Source organism: Lutra lutra, chromosome 2 (genome assembly GCF_902655055.1).
Source record: "Lutra lutra chromosome 2, mLutLut1.2, whole genome shotgun sequence".
NCBI lineage: Eukaryota > Metazoa > Chordata > Mammalia > Carnivora > Mustelidae > Lutra > Lutra lutra.
The window spans coordinates 88,025,678-88,049,547 of NC_062279.1; the positions used below are offsets into that span (position 1 = coordinate 88,025,678).

Consider the following 23,870-nt stretch of genomic DNA (forward strand, 5'->3'; position numbering starts at 1 on the left):
CCTGTACCCCTGGGGATAAAAATATATGTTTATAAAGCTGTAAAAAAAAAAAAAGAAAAAAGAAAAAAGAAAAAAGAAAGGATGAATACCCAAGTTTTGTAGCAACATGGACGGGACTGGAAGAGATTATGCTGAGTGAAATAAGTCAAGCAGAGAGAGTCAATTATCATATGGTTTCACTTATTTGTGGAGCATAACAAATAGCATGGAGGACAAGGGGAGACGGAGAGGAGAAGGGAGTTGAGGGAAATTGGAAGGGGAGGTGAACCATGGGAGACTATGGACTCTGAAAAACGATCTGAGAATTTTGAAGGGGTGGGGGGTGGGAGGTTGGGGGCACCAGGTGGTGGGTATTGTAGAGGGCACGGATTGCATGGAGCACTGGGTGTGGTGCAAAAATAATGAATACTGTTATGCTGAAAAAATAAAAAATTTAAAAAAAAAAAAAAAAGATTTGCTTTCTCCTCCTCTGGAATTCTGCTGTTTTCCTTGGTGAGTGAAGTTGGTCTTGGCTGGGTTTCTTGTCGATCTTCTGGGGGAGGGGCCTGTTGTAGTGATTCTCAAGTGTCTTTGCCCCAGGCGGAATTGCACCGCCCTTACCCGGGGCCGGGCTGAGGAATCCGCTCCCGTTTGCTTTCGGGAGCTTTTGTTCCCTGAGTGCTTTCCGTAGAGTTCCGGAGGGTGGGAATGAAAATGGCAGCCTCCCAGTCTCTGGCCCGGAGGAGCTGAGAGCCCGGGGCCCCACTCCTCAGTGTGCCCTCAGAGAAAAGCTCCCAACCGTCCCCGTCTCCCTGGCCCCTGGCCTCTGGGAAAGCGCTCAATTGCTCACACTTGGAGAAGAGCTCCCGGTCGCTTCTGTCTCCATGGCCTCCGGCTGCGCTCAGAGCTCAGCGAGCCTGTGACCGGTTCAAGTAAGCCCGAGTTGAGAGCTCACTCCTCGGCTTTGTCGCTGTTGCCAGCTTCCCCGCTCTAAAACCTGGGAGCTCTGTGACGCTCAGACACCCCCGGACCTTCTGTGACCCCGCGGGACCTGGGGTTATGCTGCTTCCGCGTGGGCTTCCCCTGGTTTAGCCTCTGGAGCGATGTCCCTCAGTGGAACAGACTTTTAAAAGTCCTGATTTTGTGCTCTGTTGCTCCACTGCTTGCCGGGAGCCAGCCCCTCTCCCCGCAGTCTATCTTCCCGTCACTTTGGATTCACTTTTCCGCAGGTCCTACCTTTCAGAAAGTGATCGATTTTCTGTTTCTAGAATTGTTGCTCCTCTTCTCTTCAATTTCCTGTTGGATTTGTAGGTGTTCGCAATGGTTAGATAAGCTATCTAGCTGATCACCTGCTTCCTGATGTCGTCTGTCTGCTACTTCTCCGCCATTTTGACTCGTACCCCCCCATCCAACATTATTTATAATGTAAAGTAATTATTTTACTGTAGTGATTCTAAAAGTACAATCATCTTTTGACTGGTGAGAGAGAGCAGTCCAGTATAGATAGTCATCTAAATAAATAATTACAAAGCAATGCTAAGAAGCCAAAGCAGAAACATAGCAAGCTTTGGGTCTGGAGTGATGAGGGAATGTTAGTCAAGACTTCACACAGGAGATGATATGAGTTGAATCTTGCAGAGTAAGTTTGCCTAGGCTGACTCATGATGGCAAAACCCTCCTACCAGAAGGAAGCCTGAAGATACACTAGGACGTATTGCTTTTATGGGACAACTAATAGTCCAGTATAGATGGAGAGCATGTTGTTTGTGAGCAAATAGTAGAAACAAGGGTGGATATGGCGGAGCGCCTGGCAGACAGTGGGCACCATCTAAATGTTTCTTGATTGAATGGTTGATAAAGAGGCAGAGATCAGATTGTGGAGATTTTGTATTGCATGAAAAAGAGTTTGGTTGGCCGGTGGGCCCCACTGGAAGAAATAAAGCAATAGAATGTCATGATCCAATTTAAACATTATGAAGTTCACTATGGCAGCACTTGCCTGAGGTAGATACTCTGCTCTTCAAAAAATCACTTAAGAAATGTTGAGGATCTAGCCTAATGTAGTGACAGTGAGTTTGGAAGGGACCCAGGTGATTACTAAGTGAGGCTCGTGAAGGAAGGAGGAATCTGGGTTGACTCTCAGATAGCACTTCAAATGTTCAGGAGGATAACTGGAACTGATAACCAAAAAACTTGCAGGAAGTAGGACAGGTTTTAAAGAAAGGGGGACTTTGGGGCACCTTGGTGGCTCAGTGGGTTAAGCCTCTGCCTTTGGTTCAGGTCATGATCTTGGGGTCCTGGGATCGAGCCCCGCATTGGGCTCTCTGATCAGCAGGGAGCCTGCTTTCTCCCTCTCCCTCTCTGCCTGCCTCTCTGCCTACCTGTGATCTTTCTTTGTCAAATAAATAAATAAAATCTCTTTAAAAAAAAAAAAAAAGGTGACTTCATTTTAGAAATTCTGAGTTTGGGAATGTTTTGAGACATCCATGTTGAGGGGTCTAATGAGCACTTAGAAATCCAATGCCAAGGCTCATAAGAGTGGCCCAAATTGAGATACAGGTCTGGGAATTACTGACAGTGAGATTAAATGTAGTCAAGCAAAGAAATTGTGTCAAGTAGCATAAAAATAGGGCTGAGGACAGAACCCAGAGGACCAACAAATTTATGAGAATAATGTAGTAAGTAGTACAGTCAAGAAGGAGATTGATAAAGAGTATTCTGGAAGGCAGGAACTATGTAACACATGAGAAGTGTCAAGAAGAAGCGTGACATTGACAGTTTCAGGGCATGAGGCATGACGTAATACAAAAAGTAAATTTGACTTTCAGTGATTTGGCAACTAGGAAGTTGCCAATGACTATAGAAAAAGTTCTTTTAGTAGAATGACAGTGTCAGAGTCAAAATTGCAATGGTTGGCAAAAGGCCAGAAAGTGATGACATGAAGCCAGAGTTACACTTAACTGGGAACCAAAGAGCAAAAAGAGTAAATAATTGCAAGGCAGAGAAAATCCAGGAAGGTTTGGCTTTGTGTTTGTTTATTCAAATTTAAGACCGGTGGAATATGAATACATTTATCTGATCTCACTCAGTTAACTTCACAGGCTGCCTCTAGCTATAGAGGGTATAAATCACACATAAAGCAGGAACCTCACAAATCCTGAAGGAAATTTAGATCTCTTTCTCTCTCTCTTCAGTTGGAACAGCCTCCCACAGGTATAATAAAATCACCTGTGTAACTTACCTTCTCAGCCCTGTGAAAAGTCACCTCCTTGGTGATGCTTTATGACACCATCAATGTATTTCCAAGGGAAGCACACATGATGTACTTTGGTCACCTAGAAATTCCAGGGATGGTTTTGTCAGGTAGTGTGAAACCTCCCTGGGAATTTAAGTGGACATAGCTAGAACCATTTGCATGACTCACATCACAGAGTATATTCTTGTTAATCATCTACTAGTCAGTGTCCCTTTCCCCATGCTGCTAGTTGGGGATAGGCTCATGACCTTCATGCTTTCTTGTTAATCTTAAAATTTGAAGTTTCACTGCTTCCTCAATGAAAATGCTAAACAAAACAGCTTTAAAAAATTTCTCCCTGAACTTCCATGCAAAAAACAAAACAAAACAAAAAAAAAAACCAAGCTCATATAGGACAGTAATTCACATCTACCGTTGTAAGACAGAGATGTTTGGGACATTCTACTTCCAATGCTACAAAATAGGAAGTATACATTTATTACAATCACTTACTAATTCTTTGCAAGACCAGACTCGGAGTAGAAAACTATAAATTTTCCACAGGAATCTCTAAGTGTGTGTAGCGAACATCTACATGCTTTCACTCCCTTAGATATTATATTGCTAAACAGACATAGCTGTTTACATAAAGAGAATCATTTCCTTGGGCAGCTCGTAGAAGATAATCAGAGTTTTCTCCGTCTCTGTTTTTTTTTTTTTTTCTGATCTTCCTCCAAATCTGCATTTTCTCAGCAGAAATTACTCCTGCTAGTTTGATAACAGAGATATAGGTCAGAAAGCTAGTAAGCAGCAGGTTTCTCCCTCAGTAACATAGTTTGCAGCCAGTGTGCTTACCTCACAGTGTATTAAATACAGTGTGGCTCTGAAATCCAAGAGCCTTGAACAAATCCCAGGTCCATCACTTCCAGCTAGCTGTGTGACATTCAGCAAGTCACTTAACCTCTCTGTGCTTGTCTTCTCCATGGTACAATAGTAGTGCCCACCTCATAAAGTAGTGTGAGTTTTAAATGAAAGAAATGCCGATAAACCATTTGTACCCACACCTGAGATAGATAAGTACATCTTCGCTATTATCACTTTTTAGAGCACAGAAAAGGAACTCTATTCTATTTGTTTTTAGAGTTTACTAATATGTTAAATTACTAGAAAATGAGGACATATAATCATTATGATTAAATAAGAAGGAAGAGGACTGGTATTTGGGAATGGGAAAAGGTTTTACGGCTGAATAAATCTGAATGTGGACTTCCATTCTGACACATGGTGTTGTGTAACTAACCTTGAGCTATTCATTTAACCTTTCTGAGTCCCAATTTCCTCATGTATAAGACAGTTATCTTATATATTTATTATGAAAATAAGAGAATATATGTCAAGGACTTAGTACATAATAGAGACTTAGTAAAAATTAAATAGAAAGATGTTAGGGCTTTTGGCTTTTGGTTTCTTTTTTTTTTTTTTTTTAAAGATTTTATTTATTTATTTGACAGAGAGAGATCACAAGTAGACGGAGAGGCAGGCAGAGAGAGAGAGAGAGAGGGAAGCAGGCACCCTGCCGAGCAGAGAGCCCGATTCGGAACTCGATCCCAGGACCCTGAGATCATGACCTGAGCCGAAGGCAGCGGCCTAATCCACTGAGCCACCCAGGCGCCCCGGCTTTTGGTTTCTTACTATACTTTTTTTTTTTTTAAAGATTTTGTTTATTTATTTGTCAGAGAGAGAGTGAGAGAGAGCACAAACAGGGGGAGTGGCTGGCAGAGAGAGAAACAGACTCTCTGCTAAGCAAAGAACCTGATGTGGGACTCAATCCCAGAACACTGGGACCACGACCCGAACCAAAAGCAGATTCTTAACTGACTGAGCCATCCAGGTGTCCCTCCTGCTGTACTTAAGTAAATTCTTACTACAACACAGAACTGTATATACAGGAAGGAAGGGAAAAAAGAAGGGAGGGAGGGAGGAAGAAAGGAAGGAAGGAAACAAACCAGAGTAACCATAAAGCAAAGCTTACTCCTTACTTTATCATGTCCCTAAGTTGTTGGGAAAAAAGAAATTCTGGGAATTTTAAAAGAATGTTTGACTGTTTTTTATTACTGTGTAGAACAAAATCTTGAAAGTTTGATTCTCATTTGTAGCACACATAGTTCATAGATATTGAGTTGCAACATCTTTAGTCAGTTTTCTGCTGGATTTGGAGAGAAACTTTAGATAATATATTTATCAATCTAAAACAATAAGCAAAAAACCACAGATACATAAGATGTAATCCCAGATATCAATATTGTTATTTATAAAAATAAATGGTTAGTGCCTTTGAAAGGCTATTTTCTTAAGTTTGGCATAATAGAATCTGAATTTCTCAGGCAAATAAGCATCAAAGAACTCCACAGAAAAAGAGTCAGTATTCTCCATTCATAATCAGTTTTCAAGCTTTGTTATTAAAATACTAAAATATCTTCAAAGTCATCATTACCACTGCATGGTTAGAATTTGGTATTGTTGCAACCAACAGAAAACACAGCTAACAATGGGTAAACATGCATTTTTCTCACATTAAAAAAAAAAAATCAAAAAGAATGTGCTGCTGGTATTAGGTCAGTGGTTCAATAATTTCATCCCCATTGTCTCTGAATCTTTCAGTCTTTCCCTCATGATTGCTTATCTAATAGCCAAAAGACGACTCTTAGATCAACAGCATGACCTAGTTCATGGTAGAAAAATGGAGTGATTGGCAATTCCAGCTGTCTCTCTCTTTCATCAAAAACAAAACCAAAAGTCTTCCTAAAGACTCCAAAGACTTCTTAAAAAGTGGGAGAGGTATTTAATTTTCCAGTCCCTAAAATGGAAATGACAAGAGAAAATGGGGGTATGAATGTCTGTTGAGTTAGCAAACCATTTTTGACACACCATTGAGAAACTACTTGTTCCAAAGTCTACAAATTTAGCTAAACAGACCTGCGGCCTGCATTAATTTTCCTGCCCTTAGATAAGATGCCATTTTCTAATTTTGCTTTCTATATTTCTATATATATATATTTCCTTTCTATACATTGCTTTCTATATATTTCTATATATTTTGCTTTCTAATATTTCTATATATATTGCTATCTATATATTAGTTCGCTCAACATTTTTTCCTAAAGTGAATACATGAATTCCCTTAATACTAGATTTGATATCAGGTGTTGAATAGTTTGGTTTGTTGTTGTCTTATTGTTTCTACCAGGCCTAAAAATTTTCTCTTCGGTCGCAGTTGTTCATTGCTTGGAGTGTGAATTTACATTGCTGAATCCATAAGTAAATTATTTTACAGGTAGGGAGGTAAAACATTTGTTTTTATTGCTCAATTCTTAACCTAGTATTTTTTAAATAATTCCCCAAGTATTCTGGAGTCTCACATAATTTCAACATGCAACACTAATTTTTCTTTCCCTTGTATGAAACCATTAGACCATTAAAACTATTCAGTGATTCATCCCATCTGGGAACACTGGAGTGACATTTGCTTGGGCTTTCCCCATTTTTTTTCTCGTAGGCATATCGTTTTTGCCAGGCTACCACCTGGTATTAATATATTTAGAGCCTGCCTTCCTTTCTTCCTTCCTCTCTCTCTTTCTTTCTTTCTGAGAGAAGAAGCCAATACAATGGCTACTCTTTATTAAAAAGAAGAAAGTTTACAGCACATTTTGAGTAAGTTAGTGTAAAGTCTTAGTGGGCCCACTTGGTGGGGCACCAGCTTGTGATGAACTCCACAGTTAGGGTATCACTGGGTCTCAACCTTTGTGCAGCCAGAACCAGATGAGATGAGAGCACTATTTGTCTTCTTCGTAGATAAAGCCCACTATTTGCTTGTTGGGGATAGCTGGGACAAAATTAGGGTCTTCCTTGGTGTCTAAAGCTGCTTTTGGGACTAGCATTTTGGAAGGGCCCAGTCCCTTCCAAACAGCCTTCATGGCCTCCATTTCCAGCCTAGTTATCTGTTCATCATCGGTAGGAACACTACCTCCACCAGCACAGCAGCCACTCCATTGGGACTGCAGGCCCTCAGGGCCCTCCTGACCAGGGCTCCCACTCCACAGTTGAACCTTGAAGCTATCACACCCACCACTAGAGGAATTGTTTTTTAATCAGCGGGGTCCCAGGCACAAATAGTGGGTATGTTCAGCCCCAAATGCATGCAACAAGGAATTCATTCTTTGTGGTTATTTAAAAATCATTCATAAGACTGATTAAAACTGGCTAAAACACTACTGTGGGCTGGCGGTTCTAGATAATGTGTGATAAAGGAGGCTTTCCCATCTGTCAGGGGCAAATTGCCGGGATTCTGCCGCCTCGCTTTTGGTATAGGCACTACTTCATGAGTCAGATTTTTCCCTTTCAACAAAAGTTATATAATAATAGAAAATAAATATTTAAATAATTTATTTAAATAAATAATATAAAATAAATATTTCATAAAAGATGAAATATTGCAGCCTGACATATTTCATGCAGATGAAGATTCTGGGCATTTTTACCTGGTTTTATCACTTTGATTACAATCATGGCATCATTCCTTGTTTGAAAACAAAAGGTGAACAGAGAAATGAGCAACAGTTACACTAAATGATAATTGGACAGAAAGTTCAAGTATAGCAAAAAGTAGAATTTGACTATTCTCTGCAGAATATTTCTTCCATACGATTCATTTCCCAAGCGGGAGAAAAAGAAAACCCAAAACCAAACTTTTATTCATTACAGTGTCTCTTATATCAAGGTGGCTATCTCCAACTTCACGTGTGTATTCGGTGTGGGGCTAAATATGGAGTATTAGGGGGGAAGGGCAGCATAAGGCAAAGCCTTTTCCTTCAAAGAATTGTGTAGTGTGGATTTGATTCTGTAAAAATGTGAAGTCCCCATTGTAAAATGCTTGCCAGCCTTTCTTTGTTTTCCCTTTATATTGAGTTGGGTTTTTTTGTTTTGTTTTGTTTTGTTTTAAAGTAACCAGGTGGGGTGATAGAAATTCCTCAAATTCACTGTGATCCTTTGTCTCTCCAGGCATTTTTGGACAGAAGCTGGAGGACACTGTCCGTTTTGAGAAGAGATATGGGAACCGTCTGGCCCCAATGTTGGTGGAGCAGTGTGTGGACTTTATCCGACAAAGAGGGCTGAAAGAAGAGGGTCTCTTCCGGCTGCCAGGCCAGGCTAACCTCGTTAAGGAGCTCCAGGATGCCTTTGACTGTGGAGAGAAGCCGTCATTTGACAGGTAGAGGTCAAGATCTCACTAATCATTCTGCCCTGAGAAATCCAAATTGAACAGAAGGAATGTAGTGAGCTGAGACCATAGAACCTTAATTGACGTTATGATGGTTTTAGAATACAGATTATATAGCCACACACAAGGGTAGATTGTTTTTACTAATTTAGACTCAAAAATTGAACACTTGAGATGTCCTTCTCCTCGAAACTTTTTGTTCCTCTTAAAACATGATCATTTATTCATTTGCTTTGGTCCTAATTTGATACCGTGTTAACCTTTTGCATCAGAAAAGTGAACTTTTAAATTAGGAGTCTTCTGTTCAGTGTTTTTTTTTCTAATTCCTTCAGCTAAGAGATAGTAAAAGTATTAATAAGCAGAGATCAGAATATAGGCAATGGAATTAGAATAACTTTTTAATAATAATAATTATAAAAGCATTGTATTTTTAAATATATAGTTTTGCCTTCATCTAGAGTAGATTTACAAGGGAACAAGCAGTATAGCATGATGAAATTCAGGGAATAATGGAAGTTCCAGGAAAGAGCATATAAACATCCATAATTCCACTAATTAAGAGTTAAATACTGGGGCGCCTGGGTGGCTCAGTGGGTTAAAGCCTCTGCCTCCGGCTCAGGTCATGGTCTCAGGGTCCTGAGATCGAGCCCCACATTGGGCTCTCTGCTCAATGGGGAGCCTGCTTCCCCCTCTCTCTCTGCCTGCCTCTCTGCCTACTTGTGATCTCTGTCTGTCAAATAAATCAATAAAATCTTAAAAAAAAAAAGTTAAATACTTATAGCAATATTTTGTAAGTTACCTCTTTCTCTTCACTTTTTTAATTAAGAGAAAATAATATTTTTTATCCTAATATTATCAATTTAGCATAATGTAGCAGGTATTTTTCATATTAATATTTGAAATACCCCAATATTACAATATATTTTAACTGAATATTTAATGGTTGGCAACCTCCATAAGCATGATTTTCATATCTAATATTACACTCTTTAAGCATATAGTTTCACAACTATTTCAACACTAGGGACATTTATGTTATCACATTTATTACTACTATAAATAATGTAGAGGATAACCATTTACATAAATATTTTCTATTTTTGGATTTTTTCCTTGAGAGAGATTCTCAGTATTGGTGTTGTGGATAAGAATTGTCTTGTTCTTGGGGCACCTGGGTGGCTCAGTGGGTTAAGCCTCTGCCTTCGGCTCAGGTCATGGTCTCAGGGTCCTGGGATAGAGCCCCGCATTGGGCTCTCTGCTCAGCAGGGAGCCTGCTTCCCTTCCTCTCTCTCTGCCTGCTTGTGATCTCTGTCAAATAAATTAAAAAAAAAATCTTTAAAAAAAAAAAAAAGAATTGTCTTGTTCTTGAAAATTGGAAATTGCATACTAAGTATTTTTCTCTTTGAAAACATAGAATTAGTACATGGATAGACACAGATCTATGGAACAGACAGACAGGAAGACACTTGAATACGTGCTACAAGACAAAGGAAGCATTTTTGGGAATATGGGCTTTTGCTGATAATCCAAGAAATGCACATTAAATCATTTAATGCCCTCCCAGTAGTCACATTAACAAAATCTTGAGCAATGGCAATATTCAATGCTGGCAAGGTATGTTAAGGTAGGCACCCTGGTGGTGAGAGTGCAAATGATTATAATCTTTCTAAAGAAATTTAGTAACATATTTCAAGACTATTTTAGCAGGAAATTCTCATTCTAGAAAAAAATCAGATCTGTGGAAAACAACTGAAGTGCAAAGTTGCTTATTACAATCTTTATGAAGTAAAAAGTGAACACTAATCTATTATCTCTAGCAGTGGAGTATGGTTAATTAAATAATAGTGCATTAATATAATAAAATGTTATGTAGTTATTAAAATTTTGGAAAAATACTAAATGGAAAAGTAAGATATGATCAATTAAATTGATTAAAATCCTACCTGTTTATAAAAGGTATTACGGACAGTTTATAGGCATTCATAATTTATGTCTGAAAGATAAAAATTAAATGTGGAGGCAAAGAAATGAATTCAAAACCAAGGTTAGAGAGCAAATTTCAAAAATACAGCTATCTTGGGGCGCCTGGGTGGCTCAGTGGGTTAAAGCCTCTGCCTTTGGCTCAGGTCATGATCCCAGGGTCCTGGGATAGAGCCCTGAGTCCGTCCAGCTCTCTGCTTAGCAGGGGGCCTGCTTCCCTTCCTCTCTCTGCCTGCCTCTCTGCCTACTTGTGATCTCTGTCTGTCAAATAAATAAATACAATCTTTTTTTTTTTTTTTTAAAGATTTTATTTATTTGTCAGAGAGAGAGAGAGAGTGCGAGCACAGGCAGACAGAGTGGCGGGCAGAGGCAGAGGGAGAAGCAGGCTCTCCACAGAACAAGGAGCCCAATGTGGGACTCGATCCCAGGACGCTGGGATCATGACCTGAGCCGAAGGCACCGGCTTAACCAACTGAGCCACCCAGGCGTCCCAATAAATACAATCTTTAAAAAAAAAAAAAATACAGCTATCCTTTGGCAGGGGAGCCCCATATCTTATTCCGTACTTTGAAAAAGAAAACCTAAACAGTAGTTGTAAATCCAGGCCTATTCACAGGATATACACAATGGTTTATCTAAAAGATATGTAATTTTTGATTTTTTAAAATTCTTTCAATTTCCAAAATTAAAAGAAATTTGTCAGTGGGATCCTCATAATAAAATATCATATAATGGGATAAACAACACCTTCTACAATGAACTTCATGTGACATTGATACGTTCCAAAGGCTTTTTTTCTTATATATAGCCTATTCTATATGCAGATGACATTATAGAAAAGTATATTTATTAAAAATTATTTTGCTATAGGCATTTACAGTTTGGTTCTTATAATAAGAATCTCACTAATACGAGAGAAGGGAGGGATATTTTATAAGTTTTAAGATCCTATAAAAAAAGATATGTCCTGTAAGCAATTATCTCCAAATCATGTTCTTAATAACTGAGCTGACAATGAAATAGTGTGCAATCTTTATAGAAAATATTATTTTACTTATAAAAAAGTATTTATTTTCTTTTATATGAAGTACATCAGTGCATAAATAGACTGAAGAAAATGTAACAAAAGATAAACATTGATTTTGTGGAAAACTAGTGATTTTTTTTTAATATTGTGATTCCAATAAGCATCCATAACTTCTTTAATCAGAAATTTAATCTGACAGATCTTTTAATTACCTGATCGTTTCATGCTACATAAAAATCTCCTTATCTTTTAATTTCTAAAGAGTAATTACAGAAGATACCTGTCAACTAGAAAACCTATAGAGAAGAGTTGGAGAGTATTTAAATGTTAGCACAATATGGTAATGCTGCTAGCATCCTGTGAAGAAAAGGGGAGTGTCTTTCATTTGCTCAGTCATTCAGTGTTTCAGGTTTCTACACCTGTGTAATAAACCATGCCAGAAATTTGTGACTTAAGTAATAACAACCAGTTATTGCTTATGGTTCTGCAGTTTGGGCAGGAGTTGGCCAGGATAGGCTCCTTTCTCCTGCACATAAAATTGATTCATGAGGTCATTTAGGTCTAAAGAATCCAGGACAGTTTTATTCAGATGTCCTGAGCCTTGTCCGAGATGGCAGACATGGCTGGAGGCTGCTTGGACCTTGTTTGGCTTGCTCTCCTTCTTCCTTTCCCCTCCTCCCACATGCCCTCGCCCTGTCTGCCAACCCTTCCCTCCCCCTCGCCACCTCTCTATGAATCTAACATCTAATATAGCTGCTCTGCACATGGCCTTTATCTCTAGCAGATTAGTCAGACTTAGTGACATGATACCTCAGGGTTCCAAGAAAATGAAGATGGCAGTTTGTAAGCCTCACAAGTCTTAGGTCCAGGGGACGGTATGATTTCCGGTGCAGTCTGTTGGTCAAAGCAAGTCACAAGACAGGCCAGCCTACATTTATGGATAAGGGAAACAAACTCTGCCCCTTGATGGAAAGAGGGGCAAACACTTAAAGAGGAGGAAGATTTGTGAGTGGCTCTTTTTAGAGAAAATCACCACAGCTGTAAAGTCTTGAAATCAAGTTGAGTAAATTCCTTAACTTTGTTCCTTCTCAAGATTGTTTTGCCTGTTCTAGGTCATTTACTTCTCCAGTTTAAAGAAAAAAAAAAAAATTAGCATATGCTCGTCAATTTGTACCAAAAAGTCTGTGAGGATTTTGATTGAAATGTCATGGACTCCAGAAATCAACTAGGAGAAAACAGACATCTTAGAAATATGAAAACTTCCAATCTGTGAACATGGCGCATCTCTCCATTTCATTAGGATTTTCTACATTTCAGCAATGTTTGTATTTTATAATGTTCAGATCTTGCTCCATTTTGTTAAATTTATCCTTAACTATTACTATTTACAGGTACTCCTGTAAATAGTATTGTTTTCAATATTTAATTTTCTAATTGCTCTCTGCTCGATTATCCGAATACAGTTGATTTTTTTTATATCTAGATCTTTGGTCCTGCAGACTTGGAGAGTTCATTTATTAGTGCTAACAAGACTTCTGTAGTTCCCTTAGGATTAGGATAATCTAACCTTGTTGATTGTACACAGTGTGAGTTTTGTTTCTTCCTTTTCAATATATAAGCCTCTTATTTGTTTTTCTTGCCTGTTGGTACTTGATAAGAACTCGTCTACCATAGTAATGAGTGGACATACTTCTCTTGTAGGTAAGGGGAGGTTTTCAGTCTTTCACTTCTACGTGTGATGGTGTATAGGTTTTCTGTAGATAACCTTTATGAGGTTAGAAAATGTCCTTTTACTTCTAGTTTGCCAACATTTTCAATAATGAATGAGAATTAAATTTTATAGAATTCCTTTCTCTCTTCATTTATTGTAGAAATTATCTAATCCTTCCCGTTTGTGATGTTAATGTCCTGAATTACATTATTTTATTTTCAAATGTCAAAGCAACTTTATGTTGCTAGGATAAGCCATATTTGCTTGTGATGCATTACTCTTTTTATACCTTGCTGTATCTGACTTACAAATAATTTGGTAAGGATTTGGGGACCTATCTTCATCAAGGATATTGACCTGTAGATTTCTTACAGTATCTTCAACTAGTTTCGTTTTCAGAGAAATTCTGGCCCCCCTATTAGTTGTCCCCTCTACCTCTATTTTTCTGAAAAAGTAGGTGTATTTTATATTATTTCCCTCCGTAAATCCTTGGTAAAATTTACCGGTGATTTCTTCTAATCCTGAAGTTATCTTCACGGGGAAGTTCTTAGAAATGGCTTTGCTAATTCTTCTTGTGTCAGTTGTGTTAATTTGTCTCTTTTATGACGTTTTTCTGTTCCATATAATTTTTCAAATTTATTATCACAAAGTTGTTTATAATATTCTCTTTTTTTGTAATGTCTGTAGACTCTTCAGTGAAGTCCTCTCCTTTACTTTTGATATTACAAAAGTAATCATATTACATCATTTTTTAAAAAAGATTTTATTTATTTATTTGACAGACCGAGATCACAAGGAGGCAGAGAGGCAGGTGGAGAGAGGGGGCGGGGAAGCAGGCTTCCCGCTAAGTGGAGAGCCGGATGATGCTGGGCTCAATCCCAGGACCCTGGGTTCATGACCCAAGCCGAAGGCAGAGGCTTAACCCACTGAGCCACCCAGGTGCCCCGCATCATTTTTTTCTTAATCAGTCCATTTATGTGTTACCAATTTCATTATACCTTAAAAAGAACCAGTTTTAGCGCCATTGATTTTCTCTCCTTTAAGAATTTCTTTCTTACACTCTGTTAATCCTGATGGTGGTTCTTTCCCTGGTAGTTGTTGTGGGTTTATCCCCTTAGAGTGTTGCCCTCCGCTGGCTCGTGTTGGTATTTAGATGAAGACTCAAGAAGACATATATGTGATTTCAAGAAGTCGTTTTGTACAAAGCTTCCTCCTCTCTCGTGGTCTGCATCACAAATGCTAGCTGCTTCAACCTCTCCAACCTGTAAACTCTGTCTCCTGGGCTGAGTGAGACTGCTGTTCCCTCTTTAGGGTTCCCGTCCCTGTCCCACGCTCAGGCACGTGATGATGCACAAGGCTGGAGTAATCCTAAGATTTACCTTATTTGATTCCATCCTCTCAAGGGTCATATTTTTGCACTACTGTCCAATATCTTAAAAAAACTTGTTTCAGATAGTTAACTAGTTTTCTCATTTTTAATAGCTGATATGATACCTGTCACTCTGCGAAGGCTGTGACTGGATTTCCATCCATAATTCTGAACTCCTGCTGGACACATGTTCTCAGGGCCCCTCTTCTGGGTGGTGGGAAGGTGGGAAATGTGCCTAGGTTAGGGCTTGGTTCTTTAATCTTTGACTCTTCTCTACTCTTTGATCTTCTCTGGAACCCTGGTTTTGCTCCATAGGACTTGTACCCACCCCCCACCCCCCAAGAAATGGTTCACTTTTTTTAGGAGTAGTTTCTCAGCCACTTCCTACGCATAGAAAGTTGGGATCTCAAAACTTCTTTTTTCATTTTGAACTGGTACCATCCCTTTTATCCCAAGCTGCCCTGTCTTTAAATACCTTGGAAGTGTCAAATTGTAATCCTCTTGCTGAAACAAAGTCACACCCATAAATCCCTGTGAATCAGGTCCTGCCTTATGGGGTCTATGAGTCAGCATTTTATGGAATAATCTTAAGATTCTTTCTAAATATTTGTGTATTGCTGAGAGAATCTGTGAGGTGCTACCTTCAGTCTTTCAGAGGTTTTAATGAGTCTCCGACCACCATCTGGTCTTGACCTTCAGGTAATGTTTTACTGGTAGCACCCTGGATTTTATCTTTGCCCTGGTGCCATTTCTTACTTTGAGAAGATTTCACCAGCTGGAGACACTGTCCCGGGGCCACTATAGTTTCTCTAAATTTTTCTTCAGAGCTGAACAGTTTCTAATTAGCTTCATCGAACATTTTCTGCATTCTGAGTCACGGCAGCCGATACACTTGCAAATTTTTCCATCACGGTTTAATAAGCTCTGCAGGCTCATCTTTCTCTAGCTACTAATAGCAATTTTCTTGTTGGTTTTCCAGTTCTGATAGTCTCCTCACAACTGTCCAACACTGACGGGAAAAAGCCAGTGCTCTACATTAGAGTTTCTTTGTGGCTGCCCCCAATCTTTGGTTCCAGGGACTGTTTCAGGGAGCTCTTGCTGCATAGCAAACCAGTCCAACCTTTTGGGTATAAAACCAAGAGCAACTGTTTCAGATTCTGCATTTGCGCAGTGCTTGGCAAAGACATGGTATCAGTTGCCATGATCTAATGTAGCTGCCGTAGCCAAGAGAGCTACCTTCCAAGCCTGGTGCTGATGCTCAGCCCACTGAAATGGCTAATGGTGGGCTGAGCCTCTCTCTTTCTCTCTGCAGTCTTGTGTCCTACAGGGCTTTTCTCTTTAACCAGAATTTTTTACACAGTATCTTGGGACTGAAAGACCGTAAGCATGGAAGCCTTAAGGCCTGTGAAGGGTTAGGCCCAGAACTGGTACAGCGTAACATCCACTGCATACCGTTGGTCCAAAGTAAATTGTAAGGGCAGTTCAGATGAAAAGAGATTAAAAATTGGTTCTACCTCTTGGTAGAAGGAGTGACATGAATTACTGACAATCACCTTTGGAGACAGTCTATCTCATTCATTCAACAGATAATATTGGAGTGTTTAGTATGTCTTAGACACTTAAACACCTGTTCTAGGTGAAAAAGACAAAGTCAGTTCTCTTATTGTTGGGGTCCCCCAATAATGGGTCCATGGTCAAAGGAGCGAGACTGATACAAAGCAAAGGTCAAGCAAAGCTTTATTTCACGCCAAGAATCAAAAATCAAACCGACTATGAAACAGACCGGTCGGGGACGCCCCTTACAGAGAGGGCAACCCCTCCCTGCTTTCCAGACTAACTTTTATAGAGCAAAGGCCATGTGGTTGGGCCTGGCCACACACAGGTGGCGAATGAGATTGTAACACACAGAGAAAGCTGCTTAGTCATGCTAGGTCATACACAGGTGGCCAATTGAACTACAGTGCACCCCATAGTAGCTATTTGAACTAGCCTATCACCTTAGTCAGAATTGGCGCCCAAAAGGCGGGACCCACACTCCTTGGTAGCTAGGGAGATAGTATGCAAGCTTTACTGATTGGATGTTTCCACCTGACCCGACTCATCCCTGCATTCGGGCCGTTATCTCCACTTGGCCTGACCCACCCTTGTATTTGGGCTTTGTTACCTGGGACTGGTTTCCCGCACTTGCTTTTAAGTAAGTTCCCCGGGGGCTCCGTCCCAGGACTCTGGGATCATAACCTGAGCCAAAGGCAGAGGCTTTAACCCACTGAGCCACCCAGGTGCCCCCAAAATGATTTTTTAAAGAGTATAAGTTTAAAAATATAGACAGTGTATAATGTTTTCAATAGCTATTAGGATGTAAAATGAAAGACAGAAATTTTTCATTATGAAGTATGAGAAAAAGTGAGAAATATATTCCCCTCATAGTGCTTCTATCTCACAAAGAATCAAGATGTAGCTTTCATCTCCATACATGTTAAAATATACAAAGAAATTTGCACAGGAATTCTGCAAAAATAATCTCTAATTTTAATATTAGGACTAAAGTTACTGAAGTTCCAATACTATGGCCTAAAATTTGATTTTTAAAGCAAACTTTCTTAATAACTTTAAAAAAGTATAACAGTATAAGGTGTTATTAAAAATTAATAAAAATATTATTAAGATCGTATTTTATTTTATTTTTTTATTTTCAGCGTAACAGTATTCATTGTTTTTGCACTGCACCCAGTGCTCCATGCAATCCGTGCCCTCTCTAATACCCACCACCTGGATCCCCCAACCTCCCACCCCCCACCGCTTCAAACCTTGCAGATTGTTTTTCAGAGTCCATAGTCTCTCATGGTTCACCTCCCCTTCCAATTTCCCTCAACTCCCTTCTCCTCTCCATCTCCCCTTGTCCTCCATGCTATTTGTTATGCTCCACAAATAAGTGAAACCATATGATAATTGACTCTCTCTGCTTGACTTATTTCACTCAGCATAATCTCTTCCAGTCCCGTCCATGTTGCATATTTTAAATTATAACATTTTGTATACAATTTAGAACATAGAACATAAGAAGGGGGGATGTATATTTCAAAAGTAAACAAGCCAGGGAGCTCTTGCTATGTTTTAATGTATAAATAAGTAGATGTGTAGGAACTTAAAAAATACAGATGCATCTAAATACAGGCAGGTATATATACAAAGTATTAGAATCACACAGTTTTTACATCTTGCCTTTCCTTGTAAACATTGTATCAGGAACAACTTCCATGTCACTAAGTGTTTTTCACAAACATGGTTTCAAGGACTATGTAGTAAGTCATCATCCGCCTGTGCTTTTGAAGCTAGGGATCCATTTGGAAGATATTATATCATATTTGAATGAGAAGAAGTATGTTGTTCTATGGAGAAAAAAAAATTGAGAAAAAGAAATTTGGAACACACATGATTTAAATTTAGAGAGGTTTCAGGCACATGGACCAGCTTTTATTAAACAATGCACTTTCTATTCTTCAGTTACCTCATGCTATTTTCCAGGTCTGAGGTTCAAGTTTAAGACTTTTATGTATACATGACTTTTTGTTCCTGCACTTAGATGACATATTCCCACAGACTCCTTGACCAAAGTGAATTTTGTGAGAAAGGACATTTTCGTTGATCAGAAAGAATTTATATTTTATCAGTTGATGTCAAATGTAAAAAACAGCAGATATCAAAGTTCCTAACCATTCTTTTCTATATTATTTCTGTTCAGAAATGAAAACAAATTAAAATATAACATTTTATATTAAATTTCCCCACTTTGAGGGGATAAAAATGAAATACAGAATGTGTAAAATCAGATTAGAAGCGGAATGTTCTTTAATTTCCAAAACTCTCCAGGTGGCCTCAGCTGTTAAAAAGATACATTTTGCAATTGCTGGGAAGACAGGATCAAGAATGTCCATGTATCACCATCAGAGCATTATTTGTTCAGCGACAAAAAAACAAAACAACAACAACAAAAAAACTATGCGCTTATAACACACGTGTTTAAAAGAGCAAGGACAGAAGGCTATAGAAGCCAATGATTTTACACATTTTGTCCAAAATCCCGTAAGTGCTGTCCCTGGGACCCCAGACATCCTTCCCACATACTCTGTTCATTTTGTCTTTACCCTCTTTCTTTTCTTCTACCATCTTGCTCATTTTTTAATTTATTTTGGTGATTTTTTAGGATCACTAAACAAACTGCAATTCTACAGAGATAAATTTTTTTTAAAAGGTCTAAAACTTAGAAGGTAGAAAAGCCAGACACATATTTTAATTATCTTCTGAGTAGCAATATAGCTTTGAGTATTTCTGACCTAAGTTATAAAAAGTAGACTTGAGGGGGGGGGCACTATAGACAGTAGAGCTTCTCAAATATTAGTTTGCATAGGGATGACCCAGAGAGGTGTCTCTAGGTTCAGAAGCTTACACCCCACTGGCTCTCACTGAGATTTTAAAAGTTTGGAGGATGCATCGGAATTTGAATTTCAAATAATTCCCAAGTAATTCTTTTTTTTTTTTTAAAGATTTTATTTATTTATTTGACAGAGAGATCACAAGCAGGCAGAGAGGCAGGCAGAGAGAGGAGGAAGCAGGCTCCCTGCTGAGCAGAGAGCCCAAAGCGGGGCTCGATCCCAGGACTCTGAGATCATGACCTGAGCCGAAGGCAGCGGCTTAACCCACTGAGCCACCCAGGCGCCCCCCAAGTAATTCTTATATGCAGGTTCTCTAATCATAAATTGGAAAATACTAGCCAGACCATAGGGTACAGGAATGTGTACCCTTAGAAGTGATAGTTTTCTTATATATGAAATGAGAGAAAAAAAAATCAACCTCATGGCCTTATTGGAAGTAACACATTAGTTCTGACTCAGCTGAGCTGGTCTTAAGCTACTGTGAAAGAGAATTTATTTTCTGGGCTATATTGTTAATGTGTAAAATATATTCTTTCCTACCTGCTGAAATGGGCCTGAAATTTTAGAACAATCTAAAAAGAACTTGCCTGCACCTTTATGCTATGATCCAGGTGAAAAATCAAACACTGGGGAGTTCAGTAGCAAACCATACAGTTACAGAGCCTTTGTACCATAATGTGAATAAAGGATCTACGTGTAGGATTTGATGGAGGAAAGCGAAGAAAGCAAGTGGTAGCTTAAGGGCATGTGGATAGGTGAAGAGCTGGAAAAGCAAAGACCTGACTCCCAGGAGTTTGCCCAAGGCAAGCCCTGAACGTGTAGGTGGTAAACTGGTTACCTTGTTTTCAACACCCGAAGTGATTCTCTGAAGCCATGAGAGGAGCCAGCCCTCCGATGACCCGAACAGCTGTTTAACTGTGGTGACGTCTAACATTCCTAGTTTTGATGCAGTTCTTCAATACTCTGAGGGCGTGACCAGATTTGATAAGCACCGCCTCAGAGTCCATCCCAAACTTCTGTCATTCCCATAGTACCATCACAATTTTAGCCATCTCCATGGAACACCTGTACCAGCCTGAATATTTCCCTTTAAAGTTATTCACTGTTTTATCAGTTTTGTTGTAAAGGAATTTGATATCATTACTGTTCGTTGAAAACCAGCACACGCAACATAAATCACAATGCAATGACAACAAGATGTGTTATTAAATGCCAGCTGAATACAGCTGCTTTCTGAAGACTGGCCCTAAGGCCTTCTGTGTACTTGATGAAAACGGAGATTGGCAAGTGATGGTTCTGCCTCAACACTTCTCTCATTTCCAACCAGTGCTTCCTACTTGATATAATCAGAAGAGGTGAAAGAATCATAAAAGGACTAAGGTTCCTATTGTGTGATTTGATATCCCTTAGTGTTGTGTTTGTGTGCTTGGAATAGCCCACAGTTCAGATCACTCTTCAGCAACATGGACAGGCCCCCTTCCCTGAACACATGGCGTCTTACCTAATTTGAAAAATGAGTGTAGCTCACTAGGGTTCCCTGAAACCTCTTTGTAAACATACCAGGATCTGAAAAATTGATGAGCTTTAAAGGGGAAATATTTTGTATGTGGAAAATATTCACATGAATGGATATTTATTAAATATTTTATGTAGTACGGGTTGTTAGCTAGAAATCTGTCATGTTTCATTGTGCTTACTCTCTTGATGATATATCAAAAAGCCTGTACATTGGAAAGCAAGAACATGAGCTTTCCTTCCCTTTCAATTTATCTTTTTTTTTTAGTTTTTTTTTCTTTTTTAAAAATTTTATTTAAATTCAAGTTATTTAACATATAATTAATATTTTATATTATAATTAATATATATATATTATATATATATAATTAACATATAATTGTATTATCAGTTTCAGGAGTAGAATCTAGTGATTGATCACTTACATGTAACATCTAGTGCTCATCACAGCAAGTGTCCTCCTTAATGCCCACCCCCCAACCTCCCCTCCAGAAATCCTCACTTTGTTCCAGATGGATAAGAGTCTCTTATGGTTTGCTTCCCTCTCTGTTTTTATCTTATTTTATTTTTCCTTCCCTTCTCCTATAATCATCTGTATTGTTTCTTAAATTCCACATATGAGTGAAATCATACGGTATTTGTCCTTCTCTGACTGACTTATTTCACTTAATGTAATACACTGTAGTTCCATCCACATCATTGCAAATGGTAAAATTTCATTCTTTTTGATGGCTGCGTAGTATTCCTGTGTGTGTGTGTGTGTGTGTGTGTGTGTGTGTGTGTGTGTGTGTACATATCATCTTACATCTTACATATTTTTTTATTTTTATCTTTTGAATTTTATTTATTTATTTGAGAGCAAGAACATGAGCAGGAGTGGAGGGCAGAGAGAGAGGGAAAAGCAGACTCACCACTGAGCAGGGAGCCCAACATGAGGTTCCACCCCAGGACCCTAAGACCTGAGCCAAAGGCAGCCACTTAACAGACTGAGTCACCCAGGTGTTCCTCTACCACATCTTTATCCATTCATCTGTTGCTGGACATCTGGGCTCTTTCCCTATTTTGGCTATTGTGGGCATTGCTGCTATAACCATTAGAGTGTATGTGCCACTTTGAATCATTATGTTTGTATCCTTTGGATAAATGCCTTTTCATGCAATTTTTGGGTCATAGGGTAGCTCTGTTTCTTAACTTCTTGAGGAACCTCCATACTGTTTTCCAGGCTGGCTGTACCAGCTTGCATTCCCACCAAAAGTGTGAGAGGTTTCCCCATTTTCTGTATCCTTGCCAACTTCTATTGTTTCCTGACTTGTTCATTTTAGCCATTCTGACCAGAATGAGGTCAATTTATCTTTGAATAAATTTGGAGCTCACTTCCACGGAAACCTGACTGAGTTAGCAATAAAAATAGTTAATTAACAAGAAGTTTCACAGTATTTGGCATGTCAGTGCGTGTTTGTATACTTATTTGCCAGGAGGCAGTGTAAGAATAAGAGTTCAGGCAGGCCCACCATTTATAATCTAAGTTAACAACCTGCGACTGCTTACTTCACTTCTTAAAACCCCTAGTTTCCTCATGTAAAAAATGAAAATCATAATTAACCCACAGGGTTGTTGTATTAATGCACTTAAAAATAAAACAAAATACATATTAACTATGCTGGAATTAAAATAAAAAACTTGATTTAAAAAAAAAAACCTAACTAAATATATAAATAAACCAAAATGGAACAAAAACACCAAAAGAAATGATATAATGAAATAAGACACTTAGCACATTTATTGCCATTGTCATAGGTATTATGATCTTGATGATAATGACTATTCTAACATTTTATATGATGAGGAAAAGTAATAGGCTTGAACCTATGCTTGAACCTAAGCTCTTCAGTGTTTTTAATCTAGGATATCTTCATGCCTGTTTTGAAATCTCCATGGCAATTCCTACTGAAAGAAGTAGGACACCGGCAAGGTTTTGTATTCTGAAAGTGGGTGCTTGTTTATATCTTGGAAGTCAGATTGCAAATATTCTTGCATGCACTTGGGTGAAAGTGCATTCCTTAAAAGAGTGTGTTTTCTGAAATAGAGTCCTATTTTACATATCATGTGATTCACTAATTGCAATGGTGGAAGGCAATGATTTTTGACAATTTACCAAGTTATGCAGCCATTACTACCTTTTGGTTTGGAACATTTTCATCACCCAAATAACATCCCTTATGCCATTTACTGTTATTTCCAGTAGCCCTCATTTCCCGGGCAACCACTGATCTACTTCTGTCTCTGTAGAGTTTCCCTTTTCTGGATGTGGAATTACTCAATTTTTGACCACTTGCATCCAGCTTCTTTTGCTTAGTGTGATGTTCTTAAGATTCGTCCATGTTATACATATATCAGTAGTTTGTTGCTTTTTGTTGATGAACATAATTTCATACTGAGGACATACTACATTTTGTTTATCCATCTATCTATTGGTAGATATTTCTATTGTTTCCATTGTTTGGCTTTTACCAGTAATGTTGCCATGACCATGCATGCACAATTTTTTGCATGGACATAGACTTTCACCTCCTGGGTATATGTCTCGAAGTAAAATTGTCATATCTATGTTTAACACTTGGGGAACTGGCAAACTGTTTTCCAAAGTGGCTGCACCATTTCATATTTCTACCAGCAATGTATGAATGTGCCATTTTTTTTTATTCTAACCATTTCAGTGAGTGTGCAATGGTATCATGGTTTTAATTTGCATTTCCCTAATGACTACTGATGTGTATCTTTTTATGTGTTTATGAATCACTTACATGTGCCCCTTAGAAGTCATATGGTTTTAAAATGTTTGATTCCTCTGATTATCTGGATAATTTATTATTATAAGGAAATGGTTGAAAATTGCTGAAGAATCAAAAATAATGTTCTGGAAGTTTCTATTTAGGATCACAATAAATAACTGTGATCCCACAGGAGCATGTATCTTCATACCCATGAGGATATCACTGTGGATATTCATTTAAAACTCTCTATTCACGGGACGCCTGGGTGGCTCAGTGGGTTAAAGCCTCTGCCTTCGGCTCAGGTCATGGTCTCAGGGTCCTGAGATCGAGCCCCACATTGGGCTCTCTGCTCAATGGGGAGCCTGCTTCCCCCTCTCTCTCTGCCTGCCTCTCTGCCTACTTGTGATCTCTGTCTGTCAAATAAATAAATAAAATCTTTAAAAAAATAAAAACACTCTATTCATAAAATAGAACTCTACACTTATATAGAATGTGAGCTTAAGAAAGTGGGGAATTTTATGAATCTTGATCACCTTTTTTATCCCTAGCACCTAGCAAAATATCTGACACAG

General features: G+C 38.7%; 1 protein-coding gene across 8 annotated transcripts in view; it reads left to right on the plus strand.

Moving 5' to 3' along the window:
- ARHGAP24 (Rho GTPase activating protein 24) overlaps positions 1–23,870 on the plus strand; it is a 531,966-nt gene that overhangs the window by 470,368 nt on the left and 37,728 nt on the right. For all 8 annotated transcript variants that reach the window (XM_047717878.1, XM_047717881.1, XM_047717884.1 and 5 more), the window contains one exon: positions 8,273–8,480. In XM_047717878.1, the coding sequence (XP_047573834.1) occupies positions 8,273–8,480 (208 nt within the window). The remainder of the gene's footprint in view (positions 1–8,272; positions 8,481–23,870) is intronic.